At 41.2% G+C, this 21,198-nt stretch overlaps 2 protein-coding genes across 4 annotated transcripts; both read left to right on the plus strand.

Annotated features, from left to right (window-relative positions):
- Window positions 1-5,007: 5,007 nt before the first annotated feature.
- Window positions 5,008-17,789, plus strand: LOC130425861 (nucleus accumbens-associated protein 1). 3 transcript variants are annotated; one of them, XM_056752274.1, is made up of 7 exons: window positions 5,008-5,163; window positions 5,489-5,913; window positions 8,610-9,629; window positions 10,054-10,224; window positions 12,112-12,217; window positions 12,300-12,397; window positions 13,072-17,789. In XM_056752274.1, exons 3-7 carry the CDS (start codon window positions 8,639-8,641, stop codon window positions 13,377-13,379), a joined length of 1,674 nt encoding a protein of 557 aa, XP_056608252.1. In that variant the 5' UTR covers window positions 5,008-5,163; window positions 5,489-5,913; window positions 8,610-8,638; the 3' UTR covers window positions 13,380-17,789. The 3 variants fall into 3 exon arrangements, with proteins under 3 accessions (XP_056608252.1, XP_056608254.1, XP_056608253.1); XM_056752276.1 differs by lacking the exon at window positions 5,489-5,913; XM_056752275.1 differs by lacking the exons at window positions 5,008-5,163; window positions 5,489-5,913 and adding an exon at window positions 6,135-6,971.
- A 2,051-nt stretch (window positions 17,790-19,840) lies between these two features.
- Window positions 19,841-21,032, plus strand: ier2a (immediate early response 2a). Its single transcript, XM_056752277.1, has one exon. It carries the CDS (start codon window positions 19,971-19,973, stop codon window positions 20,523-20,525), a length of 555 nt encoding a protein of 184 aa, XP_056608255.1. The 5' UTR covers window positions 19,841-19,970; the 3' UTR covers window positions 20,526-21,032.
- The last annotated feature ends 166 nt before the right edge of the window (window positions 21,033-21,198 follow it).

Consider the following 21,198-nt stretch of genomic DNA (forward strand, 5'->3'; position numbering starts at 1 on the left):
GGGTAGCCCTCTCCATGCGAGCGTGATGCCACTCCTGCGTGATTTCAACCGCAATGTGCATCTCCTGTCATAATGTTACGGATGCCACCACTTGTCTAAGACGTATAGACTACACTGGGTGGGAGATTTATATTTATCCCATGAACATATAGGCCTACAATTATCCATTCAAAATCTTATGTGCATTGTAGGTATCTTCTTGTAGGGTCTGCCTTGATTCTCTGACTTGGGTGTTGGACACTGGGGAAATAAAATGTGTCCCTGATACATTGCCTATTAAAAAGATATAGGGCTAGTTGTTACATGTTTACTCCAGTAAACATTTCTTTGGGTAGATTTATTTTTGACAAATAATTATGTGTGTGTGTGTGTACTTGTAAATCTATCTTTATGAGGACCAATTTGAGTTTTAGACCAGCAGAGTGAGGACTAAGAGAGTAAAGTGAGGACATTTTGGCCGGTCCTTACTTTCTGAGACCCCTTTAAAGGGCTGTTTGAGGGTCAAGACCTGGTTTTAGGGTTTAGGTTATAATTAGGTTTAGGTTAGGCTTAGGGTGAGGGTTAGGTTCTCAGTTCTGATGGTTAGGGGCTAGAGATTGCAATGCGTCAATGTATGCCCTCATAAAGATAGCTGTGCAAACATGTGTGTATGTGTGTGTGTGTGTGTGTGTGTGTGTGTGTGTGTGTGTGTGTGCGTGTGTGTGTGTAATATAAAACATTTATGAAAACGTTTAAGAAAACTTAAAATCTGCATTCATAATTATACACTGCAAAAAATGTACTGTAAAAATTATAGCAATTTCTTACTGTGTAGTTAAACCTAGTCTGAATGTGTGTCTCTGTGGTGTTCACTTTTTAACCTAACAACTATAAAAATATCAAATAGATGATGATATTGAAATTATGCTGTCAAGAATAGACCTGAAGGATTTTGATTGAACCCTTGACTCCAAAACCAAATCTACATAGACTCCTCTGTGACAACTTTCCTGTGTGACAAATAGGCCCGGTCTAGAATAAAGGTTTTGCTTTAAAAGATTCTCAAGTCCTGGAGAAATACCTCAAGATCCCTGGAACGGGTGAATGGCACTTTTCTTTGGGTTTTTACCAAGAAACACTCATGCTTGACAGCTAATTTTGAGCTGAGTCTTTTCCAAGAATTCATTAATGACTATATCCATCACAGCCATAAAAGCAGTTGACCACATGTTGCAATTGAAATCAGTAAAATTGACGTTGTGACAAGCAATGTGCAACAGGTCAACTGAGGGGCATATTTTTTATCGAGCATGGAAGGCACACATAAGTATAATGATCGTGTATGTGTTTTGCAGGTGTTAAATTGGAATTTTAGAGATGGGGGAACTTTGGAATCGGGTAGTGATGACCCTAGTAAGCATGTGCAGTCTCGACTATGCCAAAGATTGATAATATCATATTTAACATGATTTGTCTATTCATGTTTTTTAATCATTTACACTTAAAGATAAAAACACAATGGTACTATTTACAAAAGTACAGTGGCGGTACCATGGTACTTTTTGGTGATTTGTGAACTTCTGAAACAATCACTGTGCCACAATATAATACATTTTCCTTGCCATAATTTAATTGTGTTAATATTTGTGAGAATATCCAAATATTCATGTAAGATAAAGGCAAATGAGCAAATGCACTATGAAATTATTTCAAAAACATATCAGCAAGCGAGATAAATGGACGAGACCAGGGAGAACAATGCAGTATGTGTGCTTTGAGTCTGTGTAACAAATCTTAATGTGTTGATGCCCGTATGTATGACTTGACATAAATAGAACCAGATAGAGAGAATTGGATGCAATGTGAGATCTGACTTGAAAACTCCACCAATATGAGAAACATTCAAGCGTCTAAGCGAACACAAACCAAACCATTTGCTCACACCATGGCAAAGCTGTGCCTGGAGATTCTATGATCTGTTTCTATTCCCCTCTGTCTTGCAACTTGCTAAATCCAATGAAGAAATGTGAATGTGTTTACTAAATAGCAACCCCCAGCCTCCCCAACTCACGACTCAAGTGCTGCAGCTGTGTTCCCATGGCAACGGGCCGCAGACGTGAAACAAGCAATGAGCCAAGGTAGAGCAAAAAAGAAACTGTGCGACGCTGCTTGAAAAATCTGATCTTTATTCTCATCTCACGCTCACATATCATACCATCATTACTGTCATTCTTTGGTGTTTCACATTCACCGGTTGAAGCAGGAGGGGTGAGACGACATGATTGGCTGATGTCACCTCCAACACGATGCTTTCTGAAGCAACAGTCAAGATATGTATAAAAAAAGCCTACAAAGAACTAAAACAAATCGCAATAAAGACACGGATGTAGAGCGGCTTTATCTGTGTCTAGTGAGGAGATGCACATGATGTTCCTGTCTTCCTGTTCTTCAGGCATCTGAGAGAAACTTTATAATTCACTTTGAAAATGGTGTGCAGGGTAGAAGGGGAAAGATGAATAAATGATGGCGTGAATAAATGAACACATGCCAGGAAAGCAGTGTTGATGGACTAAAAAGTTGTGCTGAGTGAGAATGTCGGACAAACTCAACTGGACCTTCATTTAAATTCTGTTATCATTTACTAACCTTCATGTCATTTCAAACAGTATGACTTTGTTTCTTCTTCACAACACAGAAGGAGATATTTCGAAAAATGTTGGCAACCGAACAACACTGGCCCCAATTCACTTCTTTTATGGACACAAAACCACTTAAACATTTCTCAAAACATTGTTGTTTGTGGTCCACAGAAGAAAGAGTCATAATATACATGTTTGGGATGATGTGAGGGTGAGTAAATGATATAAGTTTTATTTTTGGTTAGTTAACAGAGCTGATTAGATCTAGAGATTAGAGATTAGATTAGAGCTTTTGTATAAAGGTAATAAGTAATGATGTACAAACCCAGAGGTTTTCCCTCCCTCTTCTATGCCTGCTGAGGTGGATGAAACTAACTAGTTTTATAGTGCATGATGCTCAGTATCAGATCCCATCTGGCCCATCTTGCCAGCTGTTAAATTCACCTCTGTGTTTTATCATAGCACTTAAAGGCTGTGCTAAGTTCTTCAAGGGGCATTTAGCTCTCAGTAGAAGTGAGATATAGTTAGCACTCAGCAGAGATGTAAATGACGGAGGCTGTGTAAAAGAAGAAGATAGTTTATACATTTAACGTATAGGTTATGCTAGCTCTGAACGAGAAAAGTTTTGTAGAGTGTTTTTTAAAGTGCATCATTTGTTTAATACAGATCAGTTTTGTTGGTGTCCTTAATCTATTCTAACTCATTCGCATGGGACTACATGTTATTCATTCAATGTTGGCAAAAATTCGATGTGCACAGATAACCAGGGTCTCAATGTTACATATATGGCCCGAGTAAACGTATGCGTCAATGTTTTAACATTCAGCAGCATAAGCATAACCAGATTTTACTGAACGAGTGCTGCCATCAAGTGGTCGTCACAAGCAACTGCATTTGATGCCAAAGTCAGAGGCGATTTTCCCCTTCATTCCAGCCATCTGCCAGCATAGGACTGCTTTCTCCAGACGATCTGTGGTCAAGCTGGGAAATAACTATAGTGGTCAATTTTATCAGGCAAACACAGCCACACGCCAGCTGTCGTCAGGGTTGACAAATTTACTTTAGCGAGAGTTTGCTTGGCAGATGTCAAAGTCTCATAAAAAATGTTGTATCCTCAATGGACTAGAATATTACATTAACAAGTTTAATAATGTTATATATGTTTTACACATAGACATGAATACTTAATTTGTTTATTATTATGGCTAATATAGGATTCATTATTTTTAACTGGCCTTTCTTGTTTACTTGTTTTAAACTTTGACTTTATAACTTTAATGACACACAAATGTTAGGCCTGTATCCACCACGAACCCACTCTTAAAGGCATACTTAACCCAACATGTAAATGATGTCATCCTTTACTCACCTATATAAAATATATTTGGAAGAATGCTTATAACCAGACAGATTTTGCACCCCATGACTCCAATAATAGGAAAATGTACTTGTTGAACTGAACACAAAAGAGGACATTTTGAAGAATGTAGGACAGCACTTTTGTCTACATTGTATTTTTCCTACGATGGTAACTTACTCAGTTCAGGTAAGCGGTAGAAAATGGAATTGAATGGAATGGTAACTTACTCAATGGGCGGCTAAATATGTCTGGTTATAAGAAATCTTCCAAATATATTTCTCTGTGTTCATCAGAACAATGAAATGTAAACAGTTTTATAACAACTCGGAGGTGTGTAAATGTTGACACAATTTTCATTTTTAGGTGAAATATCGCTTTAAATTATCATTTATTTTATGCAGTGGCCAATGAGGCGTTAAAATACGCTTCTTAAAGGAGATGATATATTTAAAACTTCCACTAGATGGCAGTAAAGATTTGTTTGTAAATAGATGTGGGTTTTACAGTAATTGTTCAAGCACCACATGGCTGTCATGGGCTAAAGTGAGAAGTGAGAAAAGTAACCGGGATCATACGTTAACATAGACTTAGCAGTATCAGAAATGTCCCATAGTAAATTCCTGTTTTGTTTTTGCTTTCTAACGTTTCCAAGTCAATCTTCTGCAGACCGCAATGAAGTATTTGACGAGAGAATATGGTTAGGTAAAATGCAAACTAATTTTAGGTACAGTTTTATTTTAAAGTTTATGGGGTATTCATATTGTGTCATTTATTCTATAATGCAAAAGTTAATTCTTGACTATATATGTTTTGATTTAGTGACTTAGAATGGAATGTTTCTTATATTTAATATCATAATTATTACAATTGTTTTCAAAACTTACTTTTACAACCCGTGAAAAACAAACAAAAGTGAAACGTAATCAGGAGCGTACACCAATCTGGCAACCCAATATTTTCGCTTTCTCAAAATCGTGACTACGGAAGCCTGCGCGCACGTTTCTTCAAACACAAAAATGCAATTGCAAATGTAGCTCACTGGGGTAATGTAAGGACATCTATAGGGCCAGCCTGTGACGTCACGTGCTCATATAGTTTTCTCGGTAGATTACAATACCGCATGACTTTAGGATTTTGGTCATTTTCACGGTGACGATCCTTTTAAATGGATTATTCGAGTTTACAGTGAGTATATGATTCTTGCCTAGTAAAATCTTTTGATAAAGATTTACACACACACAAAAAATACAAAACATTACTCACTAGCCTAAGACTGTAGTTATAATTACTTTCGGGCTGTTGTGAATAAATATAGGGGATTTGTTTCTTGCTTTTAATTTGGTTTTATACAGAAAATATTACATGCAAATCTGCTATAATAGTAATCAATTTGGTACTCAATGTAATTCAACCCAAAAACAAAATGCTGCTTTAATACAAGTAACCCTAAACTGGTCACAAGCACTAAAATAACAACATCAATGTTCCCTCTCTCTCTCTCTGTGCATAGTTATGAGTTCATGGCGTTCTTGCTCGCTCTATATTCTGGCGAGACGCAGAGGCATGGCCTACTTTTTGCGCACGTATGGAAACGAGGCGGTGGCTCTTCTCGCTGTTGCTGTGCCAGCCTATGCGCAAATACATCTCGGCGCTGGATAGGTCTCCTGGCATTGAGGCTGTGCCTGTGATGATCATGCGATTGAGTGACGATGGGGAGTCATGTCTAGTCTATGCATGATCTGTGGCTCTGCGCTCCGTATCCCGCTGGAAAAGAGTTCGAACTCGATAGCTCTGCGATCGACTTTGCGCCTCTGCCCACAATGAATGGCTGTTTCCAGCGCGAGACAGACGAGGCGAGAGAGTGAAGGAGAGCGAGCGAGCGAGCGAGCGCGTCGGACTCCATTGAAACACTTTGAAACGGCTTCCAGCTAAGGGGTGAGTATACAGCCTTCGAGCCTCCGCGCTGGGTCATGTGAGGCTACGTGACATCCGAAGACGGCGCGCGGGCGACTGTCCTCGGATGTCCTGGCGTTTATTGCCGAAATCTGATGGCTTTGAGATTTTGGGGGGTATTGTTTTGGGGAAGGTGTGCGGTGGGGGATGGGCACAGACTACTGTACCAACAAAAAGTTTAACCACTTCGCCGACCTTACTGACATGGCTGAACACTCGTGCTGGCAGATGTTCCGGAGTCAGATCTGGTTGTTATAAAAACGCAATTTAACTGGCTCACTTGAATCTGTTAACGGAAACGTTATCGGACGATACAGCGTTGACCGTGATTGATGTTGTTGTGGCGCCGAGTAGTTAAATCATTTTGTACTGGCGGTGTCTAACTGACCCCCCCTACTGACAGCGCTGGTTCAGTCTGGCTCGCCCCCGGTTCGTGCATTTGTCCCGGGATGACCTGTTGATGTCTGTAAAATAAGATAAAGTGGGGGTGTCCGAACTAGCACGGAACGGCTACGGAACATTAACTTAACATTCCGCGGGGTTAAAAAGTATGCAGCCGTGCACGGAGATGATATTAATCCGCCAACCTATCCGTTGCACCGTTAAAGATTCCCGAGTGTTGAAACGTTAACTGAGTGGCGTGGCGAACGGGGCAAGCCCTCATTTCAGCGGTACTGTGTGCTCTCAAACCGGACCCGTCTAGGCCCGAGGATGTAGGCACGCTCTCTCTCGATGCGGTGCATTGGCGAACGCGGGACAACAGAGGCAGATGTGTACCGTATTGGCAAACTTGCTCGTTTTATGTGATCATCGGTGCGTCGCGGCGAATTCCTCACCCGCACTGAACGCGTTTTCTCCGCGCCGTTTGTTGCTCGCTCGCATGTAGGTGCTGCATTTCTCAAGGAGTGGGTCATAGTGAGCGCGTTTGCCATCATTCTGCTGCCCCGGCCCGTGCCAGTGGAGAACTCCGGACGGACGGGCAAATTGACTGACACACGGTTTGCTTGCCGCCGCTAAAGCATCATAACACCGCTGCACGGGTAGGTCTGGCGGCCAAAGCTGTGCTGCTCATTTTGTTAATATATTCTGTACTGAATTCTGCATTGTTATATAAGTAGCGTTGTCTCGTGAATCGGTGTACATTGAGGGGCTACGTCTGCAGTTCGACGTCACGTTATTTTATCTTATTTATATTGTGGGTGAGTGCAGGTAAACGTAGCTACTTTTTGGACATGAAGATGTGGCCCATGATACACGAATTCACACTATAAAATATAAGCTTTGCTTTTGCATTTAATTGAGAATAATGGCATTAAATATCTTTACCTGATTTTTTTTTATTCGAGTTAGTTGCTGGGTTAAAAGTTATTACATTAAATGTTCACTTTAATTTTTTTAAGTATAATACTTTCTTCAAAGTCTACATATTGTGAGTTCACTCTTTGCATATCTCACATGGGACAGTGACCAAACACACACCGTGAAAACTATACCTATGGTGTCCGTCTCCTCCCCCACCCCAAAGGAAAACTTCTTAAATAAACCCTGGGCCTCTCTCTGTGTGTATGTGTGCCACCGCTCTCTGGCCAACTGTAAACAAGCCGTTTTGTCTGATGTCTATGGCTTGTGTGTGTGCATGCCGGGGAGGGGGGAGAGTTAGGGAGAGAGCTTGTAGTCGGACAAAGAGGGTACTTCTTTTACCATGAACGTCCTGTTAGTTCTGTGTGATCAGAAGTCAGATCCAGTGATGTTTGTGTGTTTGCCCAGATGTTTCTCCCTCGCGGAGTGTTGTTCAGTAAACGTAACGTGTGAAGCATATCACATCATAGTCTCATGGTTGGCAGAGTTATTTCGAGATGTGTGTTGCGTTTGAAGGCCGTTTTTTCCAACGAATCGAGTGGTTGCTAAACGATAAGGGAAGATGTCGGTTAAGGAATACAGTCTAGGTGTATCTAGTCACTTCGCTGACTTGCAAATCGTTCTCATCGATATTATTGCTTTCGTTTCCTTAAAAGGAGGGAATCGTAAGCATGGGCTTGTTGTTGTAGTAATAACTTTTAAACTCCATAGTAACATGCTGAGTAACCCAATAAAAAAGAAGAAAGCGCAAGTTAACTGTTTACAGTGAATTTCCCTTCGAGTAGGGCCACAAGCTTTAATGATGGCTTCGCTCATGGTGTCACATTTAGCGGTAATAATACTGACTGCAGTGTCAGTCAAAGCCCATTGTTTTCCACCCTCTTCCTCAACTATGACCTCAATCGCTGTGAGGTTTCGAATCTCTCTCTGTCTCTCCCCCCTCCCTGCTTTAGTACTGTAAAGAGTGCCATTTTATCTCTGTCTCAGCTGAATCACCATCTCATTCAGATTAGCAGTCACATCCCGCTCACTGGATTTAAGAGTCTGCTCACCAGCCCCCTATTATTTGCAGACTGAGGTTGGATGTTTAAGACGGGTGCGATAAAGGTATCTGCAAGCTCAACCCTGTGGTTTTGTACAACTCACCTTTTAGGGTAATAGTCCATTGCCTTTAGTCATTTGTATCTTTGCGACAAATTGTATTGTGCAGGGGATTTTAGAGCTTTTAAAGTAAATGATGGTTGGCAATGAGTCTTTCGGGATGAACTCTCCACCGCTTACAAAGATCTCTTTCTTTCTCTTTCTCTGGTGCCTCTCAGATTTCTGTGGCGGTGCTGGCCATAGCGCCATGGCTCAGACCCTTCAGATGGCGATCCCAAACTTTGGCAACAATGTCCTGGAGTGTCTGAATGAGCAGCGTCTGCAGGGACTGTACTGTGACGTCTCGGTGGTGGTAAAAGGCCACACCTTCAAAGCTCACCGCGCCGTGTTGGCCGCCAGCAGCTCCTACTTCCGTGACCTCTTCAACAGCAGCGCGGGCAGTAAGACCTCCACTATGGTGGAGCTGCCCCCGGCCGTTCAGCCCCAGAGCTTTCAACAGATCCTGGCCTTCTGCTACACCGGCCGCCTTAGCATGAATGTAGGCGACCAGTTCCTGCTCATGTACACGGCCGGCTTCCTCCAGATCCAGCAGATCATGGAGAAGGGCACAGAGTTCTTCTTGAAGGTCAGCTCTCCCAGCTGCGACTCACAGGGCCTTCACACAGAAGAGACACCCCCTTCGGAGCCTCAGAGCCCCGTTACCCAGACGGCCGTTACTCAGACGACTTCTAACGGAGTGGGTGCGGTGGCGGCTATGGCAGCCAGTCGGCCCACGGCCTGCTTGACGCCGTTGCCTCTGGTGTCTCGGGTGAAGACAGAGCAGCCAGAGGCTTCGCCTTATTCGGTGGTGTGCACGCCGGTGGCCAAGCGGCTGTGGGAAGGAAGCAATCGGGAAGGCGGAGGAGGCTCGGGCGGATCCGCCGGCGGAGGGATGAGAAAGGCGGCTCGATTTTCTCAAGAGATGCCACGTGGAAGCGCCATCCAGCAGCAAGGAAACATGGGTCTCGGAATGGGAACAGGGGGTCACAACGGCGGCAGCACCAATGGCAATGGGACAAGCAGCGCCACTCCGGAAGGCACCAGCCCTGGTACTCTGAGCGCCTACGCCAGCGATTCTCCCATTTCTTACCACGACGACGAGGAAGAGGAGGAGGGGGTGGACGACGGCACTGAAGAGCAGTACAGGCAGATCTGCAACATGTACACCATGTACAGCATGCTCAACGTGGGCACTGCAGGTGAGTCTGAGCTAAAACCAAACCTTTAGATCAATATGGGTTGTCGTACGTAATTACGCATAGCCTTAGTTTGTCAAGTCGGACGGGTTTCTGTTTGAACATGCCAAACTATTCTGTACTTTCTTTTTTACTGCTTAAATGCTAAATTCACACTTTTTGTTAAATGCCTCAACTGTTCAGAACTCATGAATATTTTATCAGAAGGTCTTCTTATCTGCTCTCAGACGGCATGAAAACTGAATGTCTTCTGATGCGTTTGGATTTCACAGGTCTTTTATTAGCCTCAGTCCCAAGAGCTTTGTATTATCTGTCTGTTTTTGAGAGTCAAAAGACTTGCGTGCTGGTTTAATCTTCATAACTGTCTTCACACACACTTTCTTTATAAAGCAAAACTCGAAACTTCATTCCTCTTTCTGCTCTCCAGCGGGTGAGCGTGTGGAAGCCCTCCCCGACCACTCGGAGACGCGGCCCAGGATGCGCGGGCGACAGGATCTCGCCTCTCTCCCTGCAGAGCTCATTGCCCAGATCGGTAACCGTTGTCATCCCAAACTGTACGAGGAAGGTGACCCCGCAGAGAAACTGGAGCTAGTTTCAGGTTTGAGATTATTGTACTTCAAGTACCTCAGCATTGAACATTTTCTCCTTTTCTCTTCTTTTATAAAATATCAAGTTACAAAACAACGTTGTTAATATCTTAGCCCGTTTTTGTGACTTCTGGTGGCATTTTGCTCCGAAGTCCAAGTTCATTTCTGTCCCTCATACCTGTACGATATGTGAGAACCGGTAATATTCTTTAAAAAGCAACCATGTGCCAAAACATTGTGAATCGCAGGTGTGTTATAGAGGTTATCTTTGTTGTTCAAGCCACCCTTTTTCTACAGTATATGCACTTTTTGTGTGTTTCTTTGTCAAGAAAACATCTGCTGAGAAAATAATGATAAACCTTATCTATACAATTGTTAAAGGAAAGATTGCCAGCCTCATTCTTCTGAGTCATGTTCAACTACCCATGAAAAGCAAATGATCTCATGCGGTGATTGATAGGTCAACCGTGTATGAAGCTGTGTTTTCAGTATTGTGGCGTAAAAAGGTTTTTGTGAGTAAATGGAGGCTTATGTGATTTGCATGTGATAACGTTTCCCGAATGACTCCGGGCTGTTCGACAGGATCGAAACATGAATTCTGTTAATCGTTGGGACTTTATTTAAACAGCAGTCATATATAACATGCTGCTCGGGGTTTCTTCCTAGAAACGTTAAAAGAAAGCGCATGGACATGATCAGACATGAAGGAATATGAAGTGGAAAATGAAATGAGAATTGAGAAGGAGAAACGATAAAACGACTTTGGGAAAAATGTCATCAGAAAGACATTAAAAGATGAACAAATTCAAAAGCGCTGGAGGAATGAGAAGCAAAAATGGAAATAATCAGAGGAAAAGACAGAAAATGCTTAGTTAATTAAAGCATGATGGAAAATAAGCTTTTGAAATCTAGTTTTTCATCATCTAGGCAGACTTGGATTATAGTGACCAACGGACATTTCAACATTTTAGTTTTAATCCTAAAAACTGCATGTATACAGGGTTGTCGTAATAAAACGAACTATACAGCAGCATATAAGGGAATATGGGTTTTATTCTAATATACAGAAAAACATAGAAATACAAAACACTTGCAGAAGTATATAAGTATACGTTAACTACATTATTATCAGATATTATTATTTTCTTGATTACCGTTGTCATTAGTCTACAGTATTAGAGCCTTGACTTAAAACACTTGAAAAACTACATACTTGAAAAATATACTTGAAAGAAGTGTGTTTTTTGGCCGAGACTCCTGAAATTCTTCTCAAAACTGAGCTTCAGATTACACTTCAAGCACAATTTAGCAACTTGCATAGAAAATCTTAAATAAATATTCAATACTTTGTTTGAATAAAGCGCGAAGGCATTAATTTTTCAAAAACATCACTTTGGGCACTTCTATGTGTGTGTGTGTTTGTTTATATTTCAGAATGTCTTAGTTTTTAGTACGTTCCCCAGCATGCAGCTGGCATTTCCACAAGTTTGTACAGTACCTGATGATCCGTGTTATCCCAGCAGGACTTGAGATTGTTCCAAAGGTCTTGTGTGCCTCAATAAAAAACAAGGACATTTGACTTGTTCTAAAAAAAGAGTAAACAATTTTTTTGCCACAGATTTGCTTACATTTGATCGGTGATCAACAAATACTGCAAAATAAATTTTTCTTGATGACATTTGCTTAGAAAATGCAGTTACCAGTTTTATTGGTGAAAAAATATATCTTACTTTCACTCTGCTTTTACATTCTTTTAGCATCTTTTTTGTAATTACTATGCATTCATGCAAGCTGATGAGTCATAAAGAGTTTGTCATAATCTTTTATTATGTGTCACCTTATATACATTAATATGAATGAGGCTTCACACCATTTCAAGTGATTATTTCGGTTCACAGGCACCAGCGTGTACATCTCACGAGCTCAGCTGATGAACTGTCACGTCAGTGCAGGCACCAGACACAAAGTGCTTCTGAGGAGGCTGCTGGCTGCTTTTTTTGATCGGTGAGTCTGGGACATGTTCTTCTGAGATTGTGAGACTGTATGATCTGCTCTAACTCTCTTCCTATCTATAAATGACACACAGGAGCACTCTGGCCAACAGCTGTGGAACCGGCATCCGTTCCTCCACCAATGACCCCAGCCGTAAGCCACTGGACAGTCGTGTGTTGCATGCAGTCAAGTGTGAGTTTTCTTATGTCCTCTTTTATAACATTTCACCCACATGTTCCAAATTAACATTGCAACCAGCCTGGAAACTTTTATATTACCTGTGACACTAAATGCATTAACTTCTATACATTTTCAGCACATCTTCGAAATTTCAGCAGCAAATGTGCTAATTAAAGTTTATGAAGTATATTGTCAAGAATTCTGATTTCATATGTGGAATATTATGCCGCAAATTGAAAATATTATGAACAAATTCTTCACAATGCATGACAAGTGCAGATTCATGGTGAGACAGAGAATGATTCATCTTACAAAACTTGTGTGGTTTCTCATCAACATTCAGAGGAAAGCATGAAAAATACTTGGCCTGCATGAAAAATCACAATTAATCTATACCTAAATAAATGTTTGTGTTTATATATGCGTTTATATTAATATAAATATATATAATGTATCTATGCAGATATACCGGCACACACACGTTATATAAGCGCAAACATTTATTTTGGAAATGTTACATTTATGCATTTAATCGATTTGACAACCCTAAAAAAGAAATGAAAAAGAAAGATTTTGTATTATTTATAGCTGCTACATGTTCTCAACTCACTTTCGTTTGGCAGGTGTTACAAAGAGTGTGATTTTGCACCAACATATGACCCCATCCCTTATCTTTCTGTCAACAGTTTACTGCCAGAACTTTGCCACCAGCTTTAAGGAGAGCGAGATGAATGCCATCGCGGCGGACATGTGCACAAACGCTCGGCGCGTGGTAAGGAAGAGCTGGATCCCTAAACTGAAGCTACTGATGGCGGAGGGCGACGCCTATGCCAATTTCCTTCCTGACAGCATCAAGATGGAAGCGGAAGGCATGGGGGCAGAGCCTACCTATGAAACGGCGAGCTTGGAGGGAGGCACTCCCGTGGAGACTGGAGGTTCCTCGGGCGAGTCTCTGCAGGGTGTGGGCGGAGACAATGGCACTTTGTTTCAGTGAGTTGCCCAGCCAAGGAAAGCCCTGCCCCATCCCCTCTGCCGCCCCACTTCCCACCCACCTCCTACCCTGCTGCGTGACTCTGGGCTCTGCTGCTTCTGCCTGGGATGGGAAGGGAGAGTCGGGTAGGAGATTGGAGAAGATGGCACAGTCTGTAAAGGCTAGTGTAAGGACACAAGGGGTTTATGATGGGGCACAATTTTCTTTTCAATTGTTTTTGTTTTTGCTGAATAACCCTTTTTTTGCACAGAAAAAGTTCCCTTTGCCTCCATGCTCTGCTATAAATATATAGTCACGATTCTAAGTACGTAATTAGGACCAGAAAAGTTTTCGGATGTCACACAAATACAAACACTGAGGGTGAGGTTCCCTCATTTCACTGTACTGAAATTGAATGTATTAGTTTGTAGCATCTGGCTAAGCGAGACTAGCCGATTGTATTTGGCCCGAGAGAGAGAGAGAGAGAGAGAGAGAGAGAGAGAGCAAATGTGCTTGTCACAAGATCTAAGGAACAGCAGATGAAGAAAGCGAGGAGGAAAGGAGAAGCAGGTTGCATATTCTGTCTCTCGGTCTGCCTGAAACGGAAAGAATTTGATATCCTCCTCTCCTTTCATTCCTCTCGAAAGTATGTGGGATCTTATTCTGCCACGTTCTTTGTTTTATGTCGACATTTTTCTCCTCTCCCCATCTGCTTTTGTACTATGTGTGATATATAAATCCAGAGTTGATGAAAGATGAAAGAACGTAACGGATAAGAATATATTTATGGCCTCGCACCTTTGAAGTGCGAGAGATGGAGGGATTGTTTTAAAATCTCAAATGTATTTTTTTTTCTCTTTTTGTTTTAAATGTTTGTGACGAGACACCTTGCTTAGAGGCTTTAAATGGAAACGGTAGGAAATGGAATATTTTTGCATAAGGATTATCAAAGATTGGTGCTTGGTTTGACCCTCTTGAACGATCATGCCATCACCGGGCCTGAATTTGATTGGTTCAGTCTGTTTGTTGCCAGTTTAGACATAAAACTTGTGTCTGTTGATTGGCGCCATGGCTAACTAATACAAACTCAATGACAAAGAACTGGTTGTTTAATCAGATGTAGGGAGATTCAACATCAAAAAGTCAGAATGACTTTGTAGGAAGCAAATACGTTTTTAGATTTTTTTCTGTTAGTCTTTTAGCTTTCTCCCCCCTCCAACACTTCCACACACAACACACATTTACAGCCCGGGGGGGAAGGAAAATTGTGCTTCTTATTGTTAGTCACCTTACTGTCTTAAGGATTGGGTCTGACTTTGTGTGTGTTTGGGAGTGGAGGAGGGTTTACATTTACATTGCCTGTGTCCCAGGAGAGGAGGTGCAGAATGATTAAGCCCCTCTGTGGTGTTGCCCATCTCCCTGTTTGGGCAGCTGTGTGTGCGCGCATGTGAGAGAGTGTGTCTGTGCTCGCTTAGGCAAGCATGTCTGTGTCCGACCAAGTCACCATCTGTATACATTCCTTGCACATAGTTGGCAGTGTGTGTTTGCATGTGGGTGATGTGTTGATCTGGGGATTTAAGGTATGTTTGGTTCATTGTTTGTGTATGGGAGGCACATCCTGTACTGATGCTTTTAAAGTTATTCAGCCACCTATAAGTTGCTATAACCTGTGAACTTTTGCATATGCTCAGATTTCCATCAGGATTTGAATGGGATCACAGGTGATGTCTTAATGTTCGGTCGGGCATGGCTTTAAATGCACATGCCAGAAATGTGATACTTTAGGCTATTTTAATATTTCATGCCTTAGTTATCTCAGCCTTTTAGGCTGTGTGTGTGTGTGTGTGTGTGTGTGTTGTATCTTTGCGTGTTGGGCCACTGATCTCCTGGGAAGTACAGTAGCTGCCCCCTTTCCTATAGAGGATATTGACCTCTTTGCACCTTTTCGTAGACTGAACTAGAGCTTTTTGCACCTTTTTTGTAGAGGAGAGTGTTGGATTGTGCACCTTTTTTGTAGAGCGTATTCGATGGTTTTTGGACTAAATTCGTGGATGTTTATGCGTCTGGTCTGGAACAGGATGCACCCCTGTGTACGACCAGCCACGCTGAATACTGATGTACATATTGAAGAGACTCTTGAACAGATTTTGACCGTGTTTTTAACAAGCCGTTTGTCTTTTTAATTGATGGCTTACATTAGGTCTTACACCCCTTTTGTTTTAGCTCATGTTTACTCTTTTTTTTTTTTTAAACTATTTTATTTGTATTATTTGCATAACCAAGTCTGGCTTACCTGCTGTTTGTATATCTGGGAATTATTTGTTTGTTTCATGAGCTCATGTCGTAGCAAATAAAGTGAACTATGGGCAAGTTTACTTCTTAAAGCAGTCTGGTTCAAGAAAGTGACCTCCGTTTTGGACCAGAAAACAAAATGCCTCTTTTGCGAAAATATATAACATTGACAAGCCTACAAATTCTGCCTTTAAAAATTTCACACAGATGTGCATGCATCCCTTTTCATTTACTTTCTATTCTTTTAACAGACCAAGTGTACTGTATTTACTTTTAAAAAATACTACTAATTCAAGGTGAAAGAGTTGACTTGCCAAGTTTTTTAAGGATACAATATAGAGATGTTTGCCTGGTGATCGAGTACTGAGTATTTTTTCATTTCTTTGTATGGACTAAAGTGCTGGGAAGGTGAGGCCAGAGTGAGGGATATACTGGTGCTATGTATGCTATTCTTTAGATGTTAAAGGCCTGCTGGGTCACTGGTGCCTTTTGAGGAGGATTGTGGGAGACGGATCGTATATGCGTGTGTCTCGGGGTGGGGCGTCGAGTCTCCTCTCGCTGGATATGACTGTGCCATTGTTTATGCGTCCTCCATTTTGATGGCACAGATCACATATGCTGCATGCATTGCTGGAGAGGAAACACCGTGTTCATGCGCCACCTGTTTTCTGTGTGTTGCTACTGCAGCTTAGATGTACCACTTACAGTCAACACCAGGTGGTGTCATACCTGAGAAAAATGACTTCTGGTAGAATGATGAAAGATTTGCTCCTGTTGAGAAGTTCAAGATGAAGTGTGTAATTTCTTTCAATTTATAAAATGACTGCAGCTGCTTAGCACAAAACATTGCTCTGTTTATTTGAGCAATATTCCCTGACCAGTGAGGGGGGACGGGGGTCTGTTTGTGAAAGTTTGGTCACACCGGTGGCACAGAAAAGTATACACTTCACCTTCAAAAAGTTTTTTTGTCTTTATTCCCTATTTTTTTTACTCCCCAGCATACAAAAGATTTTTAAGGGATGTGTATAGTAGAAACTAAGGGACCAGTGTTGATCATAAAAGGCCAGGATGTTCATATCACACTGCCTGTCTGTCTGATCTCTGTGCCTGAATAAAGCACCTTTGCAGGGGTTCACGTTCATAGACCTTCTCCTGGCACCTTGCAATTCAGTCTGACTGTGTCTCAGAGAGCAGATAGATATCATAGCAGACGCTTGTGTGGGTGGAGAAAGAGTGTGAGAGTTTAAGTCAAAAAAAAATTCTTGTAGTACAGTCTGTTGGTGTACCATGTATTGTTGGTCAGTGGAATGAATGGTCACTAAAGGCGTGAAAGGTTAAAGAGGAGTGTTTAAAAATCGAATGAGTAAATACATATAAACAGTGACTGTTCCGTCTATAAAAGCAGAAATCGGTCTTGTCTGTTCTGGGGTGACAGGCTGCCTGTATTTGCAGGTTGTTCTTTGGCTTGCAGATTTTCTATGTTTTGTCAACCTAAGCCTCTTTACCCAGAGTGCAGCACTGCTATTTCATTCTAAATAACAGATATATCACGTAAAGATACTCTCACCTCTTTCTCTGCATTCTGTTCCAGCCCACCCAACTTTCTGCTTTCAGTCTTCTCCCTGATATGAGAATGGTAATGATGATAACCCAACTTTGCAGATGTTTTGGAAAAGTAGCGCGACAGCCAGATAAATTCACGTCCGGACACGATATCACGAATTACAGAGAAATACAGACAGGATGGGGGATGACTTCAGTTTGCTTGAAAGCTCAAATCAACAAACTGGTTGTAAACCTTTTTTTACGATGCAGTGTCTCACTTTCTATAACTACATCCCTATACAAATCTATATACTGTATATTACATAGAAGCACTAATGAAGTTTGATTGTTAGTCGTGCACTATCAGCATGAGTTGTAATCCATACCCAGCTGTGCTCATGCAGTGACCCTGTAATGCCAGTGCTCATCCACTCCATTCTGTCTGTGTTCAAAGTGCCAATAACTTTGTGAATCCCTAACTGTGACCCAATATTATCAAAAGTAATTGCACATTAACTACTGTAAAAACAAAAAAAGAGTAAGAGAAAAGTCAAAGGATACAGCTGAATATCTTAATAAAAGTTTGTAACAAAGGTTGTTGTGTCCTCTTCGGCTCTTTATTGGTTGACGTGTTTCAGTGGCTACATAGAATGGTTTAAAGGGATAGTTACCCAAAAATGAAAATTCCGTAATCGTTTAGATACCCTCTTGTCATTTCAAACCTGTATGACTTTCTTTCTTTTGCAGAATGTTGTTAATGGTAGAACCCATTGACATTGGTTTTGGTTCTAAACAATAAAGGTGAATGGGTACTGCATTGTTTGCTTACCCATATTCTTCAATATATCATATTTTGTGTTCTGCAGAAGAAAGAAAGCCATAAAGGTTTAAAATTACAAGATGATGACTAAAGGATGAGGGAATTTTTTTTAATGATCTAATATACCTTTCTATGTATAAGGATCATTTCGCTGCTGTCCTTCTGAAACCTTGTATCTCCATATTTCGTGATCTCTTTTTCTTTATTCACCCTTTATGTTTGTTACTGGGTTTTGCAAATGTCTAACCAATAAATCAAATTGCTTGTCAACTTTAACAGCACAGTATTTCATCATTTAAATTACAGTGTTTTTCCATTTCCTGGAAAACTCTGAATTTGGACATCTAAGGTTTTGGAAGGACAGCAACGATGTAAACAATTTTTGCATTACAAAATTACGGTAATAACCATTTAAACTTTACATCTTATTTCAATCTTCATGTGATTTACAGTGATGTTTTAAGGCAACACAATGTGTTTATCAAATCTTGTTATTTAAAACAAAAAAAAACAGATTCACAATAATTTGTGCTTGTTTTTAATCACCAAAATATTCCTGATCAGTGGGAGATCCAACATTTGGAAACATTCTTGTAATCGCTTAAAATCATTTGTTGTTGTCAACACTGTGAGACACATCAACTGAATAACTTCTGGAGCTCAGTAGATGTCCGGAACTCGGATGAATTCTTTCCCTCTATCTGGCTTTAGTATGCGGGAACCTTGAGAGTGTAATCATTTTAATTGGCCATGTTGTTACTGTGAGCACAGTAAATCAGAGACCTGATTTCAAAATGTATTATTTAAAGGTGTGTTGAGGTAATGTGAACTACTAACATATTTCTCACAAATTTCAAATAAAAATATTCTTTCTATTTTCATTTATTTGCAGAAAACGAAAACTAGAGAAACGGGTCAAGATAACAGAAAAGATTGTCTATACCTCAAATACTGCAAAGAAAACAGGTTAAACGGAGTTTATATATATATATATATACTCTTATATATAATCTCAAAATTTTACTATACTCTTTAAACAACCAAAAGATGATAAGACATAACCTTAAAATTAGAACTGAAGGTAATATCGAGGACATTTATTTTCGAAAAAAAACCTCAATGTTTTACGCACAACAGCTGGATGAAGCCTGTAAATGGTCATAGGAAGCTTGACGCTCGTTGTGCGCGCGAATCGTGTGAAGTTATGGCTATGACGAAATACTTTGAATCAAATAAGGCAACAGGAAGTAGCCCGAACCCCTCCCACGCATCATGGGTTTTCCACAGAGCAAACATCCAACGGATGTTCCTTATATGGGCATAAGTGAATGCGAACGCTAACAACATACGTAGGAATGAAAGTGGCCTTTTAGCTCGAAAATGAAGCATTTGTAATTGTGTCGTATTGTCGAGTTATCTATATTTAATTACATGTCATGTTTTCAGGTCGGATATATTTTTTGATTCAAGATTTTATTTTATTTTAACATTTATTAACCTGTATACAACTGGCAGTGAAATGTAAATCTGTACATAAGAATACCTTTTAAAACTAAAACTGAAAATGTTCCTATTGTATTGTTTTTTTATGATTAAAATGATGTAACAATAATTTATTCCTAAAGGTGTGTAGTCATTAATAGTCAAGTGGTAGTCAACTCGTGATTAATAGAGCATTTAATCATCAAAAGTCTTGTGACAGTATCACTTTCTTCCTGATGTAATCGGACTCATTTCCTCAAACAGAGCAGCGAGTTCTGGGAGGAGCCCGGATGTCAATCACTAGCGCATGCGTCACCAAACTTATATAAAGCCCGATGCCCTTACGCCGGGGTTTACTCCGGTGAATGAGAAGACTGAGAAAGTGAACTAAGCTCAGAGAAATTAAATGAACGGTATATGTATAAGTTTTATACGCGGGTGTTCGGTGTTAATTAAGTAGAAATTAAAGAAGAACAATGGATGTCACAGCGGAGGCCAAGCAGATTATGATCCAGGCGTTGGGTAAAATGTACAGCTCGCGCACCCAGCGTGGTGGGCTCCGGCTCCATCGGAGCCTGCTGCTGACGCTCGTCATGAAATCTGCAAGGGACATCTACCACTCCGCCAGACTGCAAAGCGAGAACAAGGGACAGTGTGACAACCCCAGTGTCACAGATAACACATCACAGACAGAAGAACCCATGGACACAAGCTCCACGGTTTCCAAAGTATCATCTGTGAAAACGCAATTTACGGACGACGTGCACGAACATGATCAACATCTTCACAGTCGTGCAGAACCCACAGTGGACAAAGAGAACTGCAACCAAACCAGACAGGACCGACACTCCAGAAAGCGACGGAGCAAGACAGCCACAGAGCCTGACTTCCTACCTTGCAAAAAAGCCAAACTGAACAGCGGGGAGGTCAGAGGAATACTACAGACATCCCAGAATAATCCCGCGAATTGCGGTAGAAAGCTGGACTCCTTGTCACTTGTGCATATGCCGAGAGCAATTGTGACGTTTTGAAAGGACAATATCTGTAGCTCAGCACAATATATTGTGCAGTCAGTGAAGGAAAGTGAACTTTGCGCACTACAGAGGGAAAAGGCGGATTGTGGCACACATCTGCCTCGGTAGCGGTGTCCCGGTAGCGCTTGGCTGAAAGTGATCGCCAGATCTGGAGATGGCAACGATTGATCACAATGGTGTCGATCAAGTCATCAAAGTGCGGGGTTCTTTTGGAAACTTCTGAGTGATGTTCGTGAATTCTCTCATCGTTGAGGACATTTCGCCCACGAGGGGAGATCTCGAACTTTCGTGGACTGAACATGAACTTTGACTATTTATTCATTTGCCAAGAATGACTTGTTGTACTGTGGTCCAAAAGTACGTATTTAATATGTAAGGTGCTAAGGTTACCAAACAGCCCAGCAACTGACAAGGTTTTTGTTAACAACATAAGCTACTACAAACACATTGTTTGATTTAACTGTCTACCTCACTTTTGTACAATAAAATATTCCCTACTATATATATACTTTGTGTGTGTGACGTGTTATGCGAAGACCGGTTTTTCCGGGAAATTTTCTGAGTCGGCTATCGTTTGCTCTCTGTTGTTGAAAGTATTGGTCATGTGACCGGTGGGGGGTGCGGTGGCTCGCGGGCAGGAGGTGTTCACGGAAGACAGGAAGCGGTGAGC

The sequence above is a fragment of the Triplophysa dalaica genome, chromosome 7, assembly GCF_015846415.1.
Source record: "Triplophysa dalaica isolate WHDGS20190420 chromosome 7, ASM1584641v1, whole genome shotgun sequence".
Classification (NCBI taxonomy): domain Eukaryota; kingdom Metazoa; phylum Chordata; class Actinopteri; order Cypriniformes; family Nemacheilidae; genus Triplophysa; species Triplophysa dalaica.

Bases quoted from the DNA above. Each gene is read 5' to 3' on its own strand.
- LOC130425861 (XM_056752274.1), top strand. From the start codon at position 8,639: ATGGCTCAGACCCTTCAGATGGCGATCCCAAACTTTGGCAACAATGTC. The intron at 9,630-10,053 runs GTGAGTCTGAGC...TCTGCTCTCCAG, and splicing joins GCTCAACGTGGGCACTGCAG to CGGGTGAGCGTGTGGAAGCC. The intron at 12,398-13,071 runs GTGAGTTTTCTT...TTCTGTCAACAG, and splicing joins TGTGTTGCATGCAGTCAAGT to TTTACTGCCAGAACTTTGCC.
- ier2a (XM_056752277.1), top strand. From the start codon at position 19,971: ATGGATGTCACAGCGGAGGCCAAGCAGATTATGATCCAGGCGTTGGGT.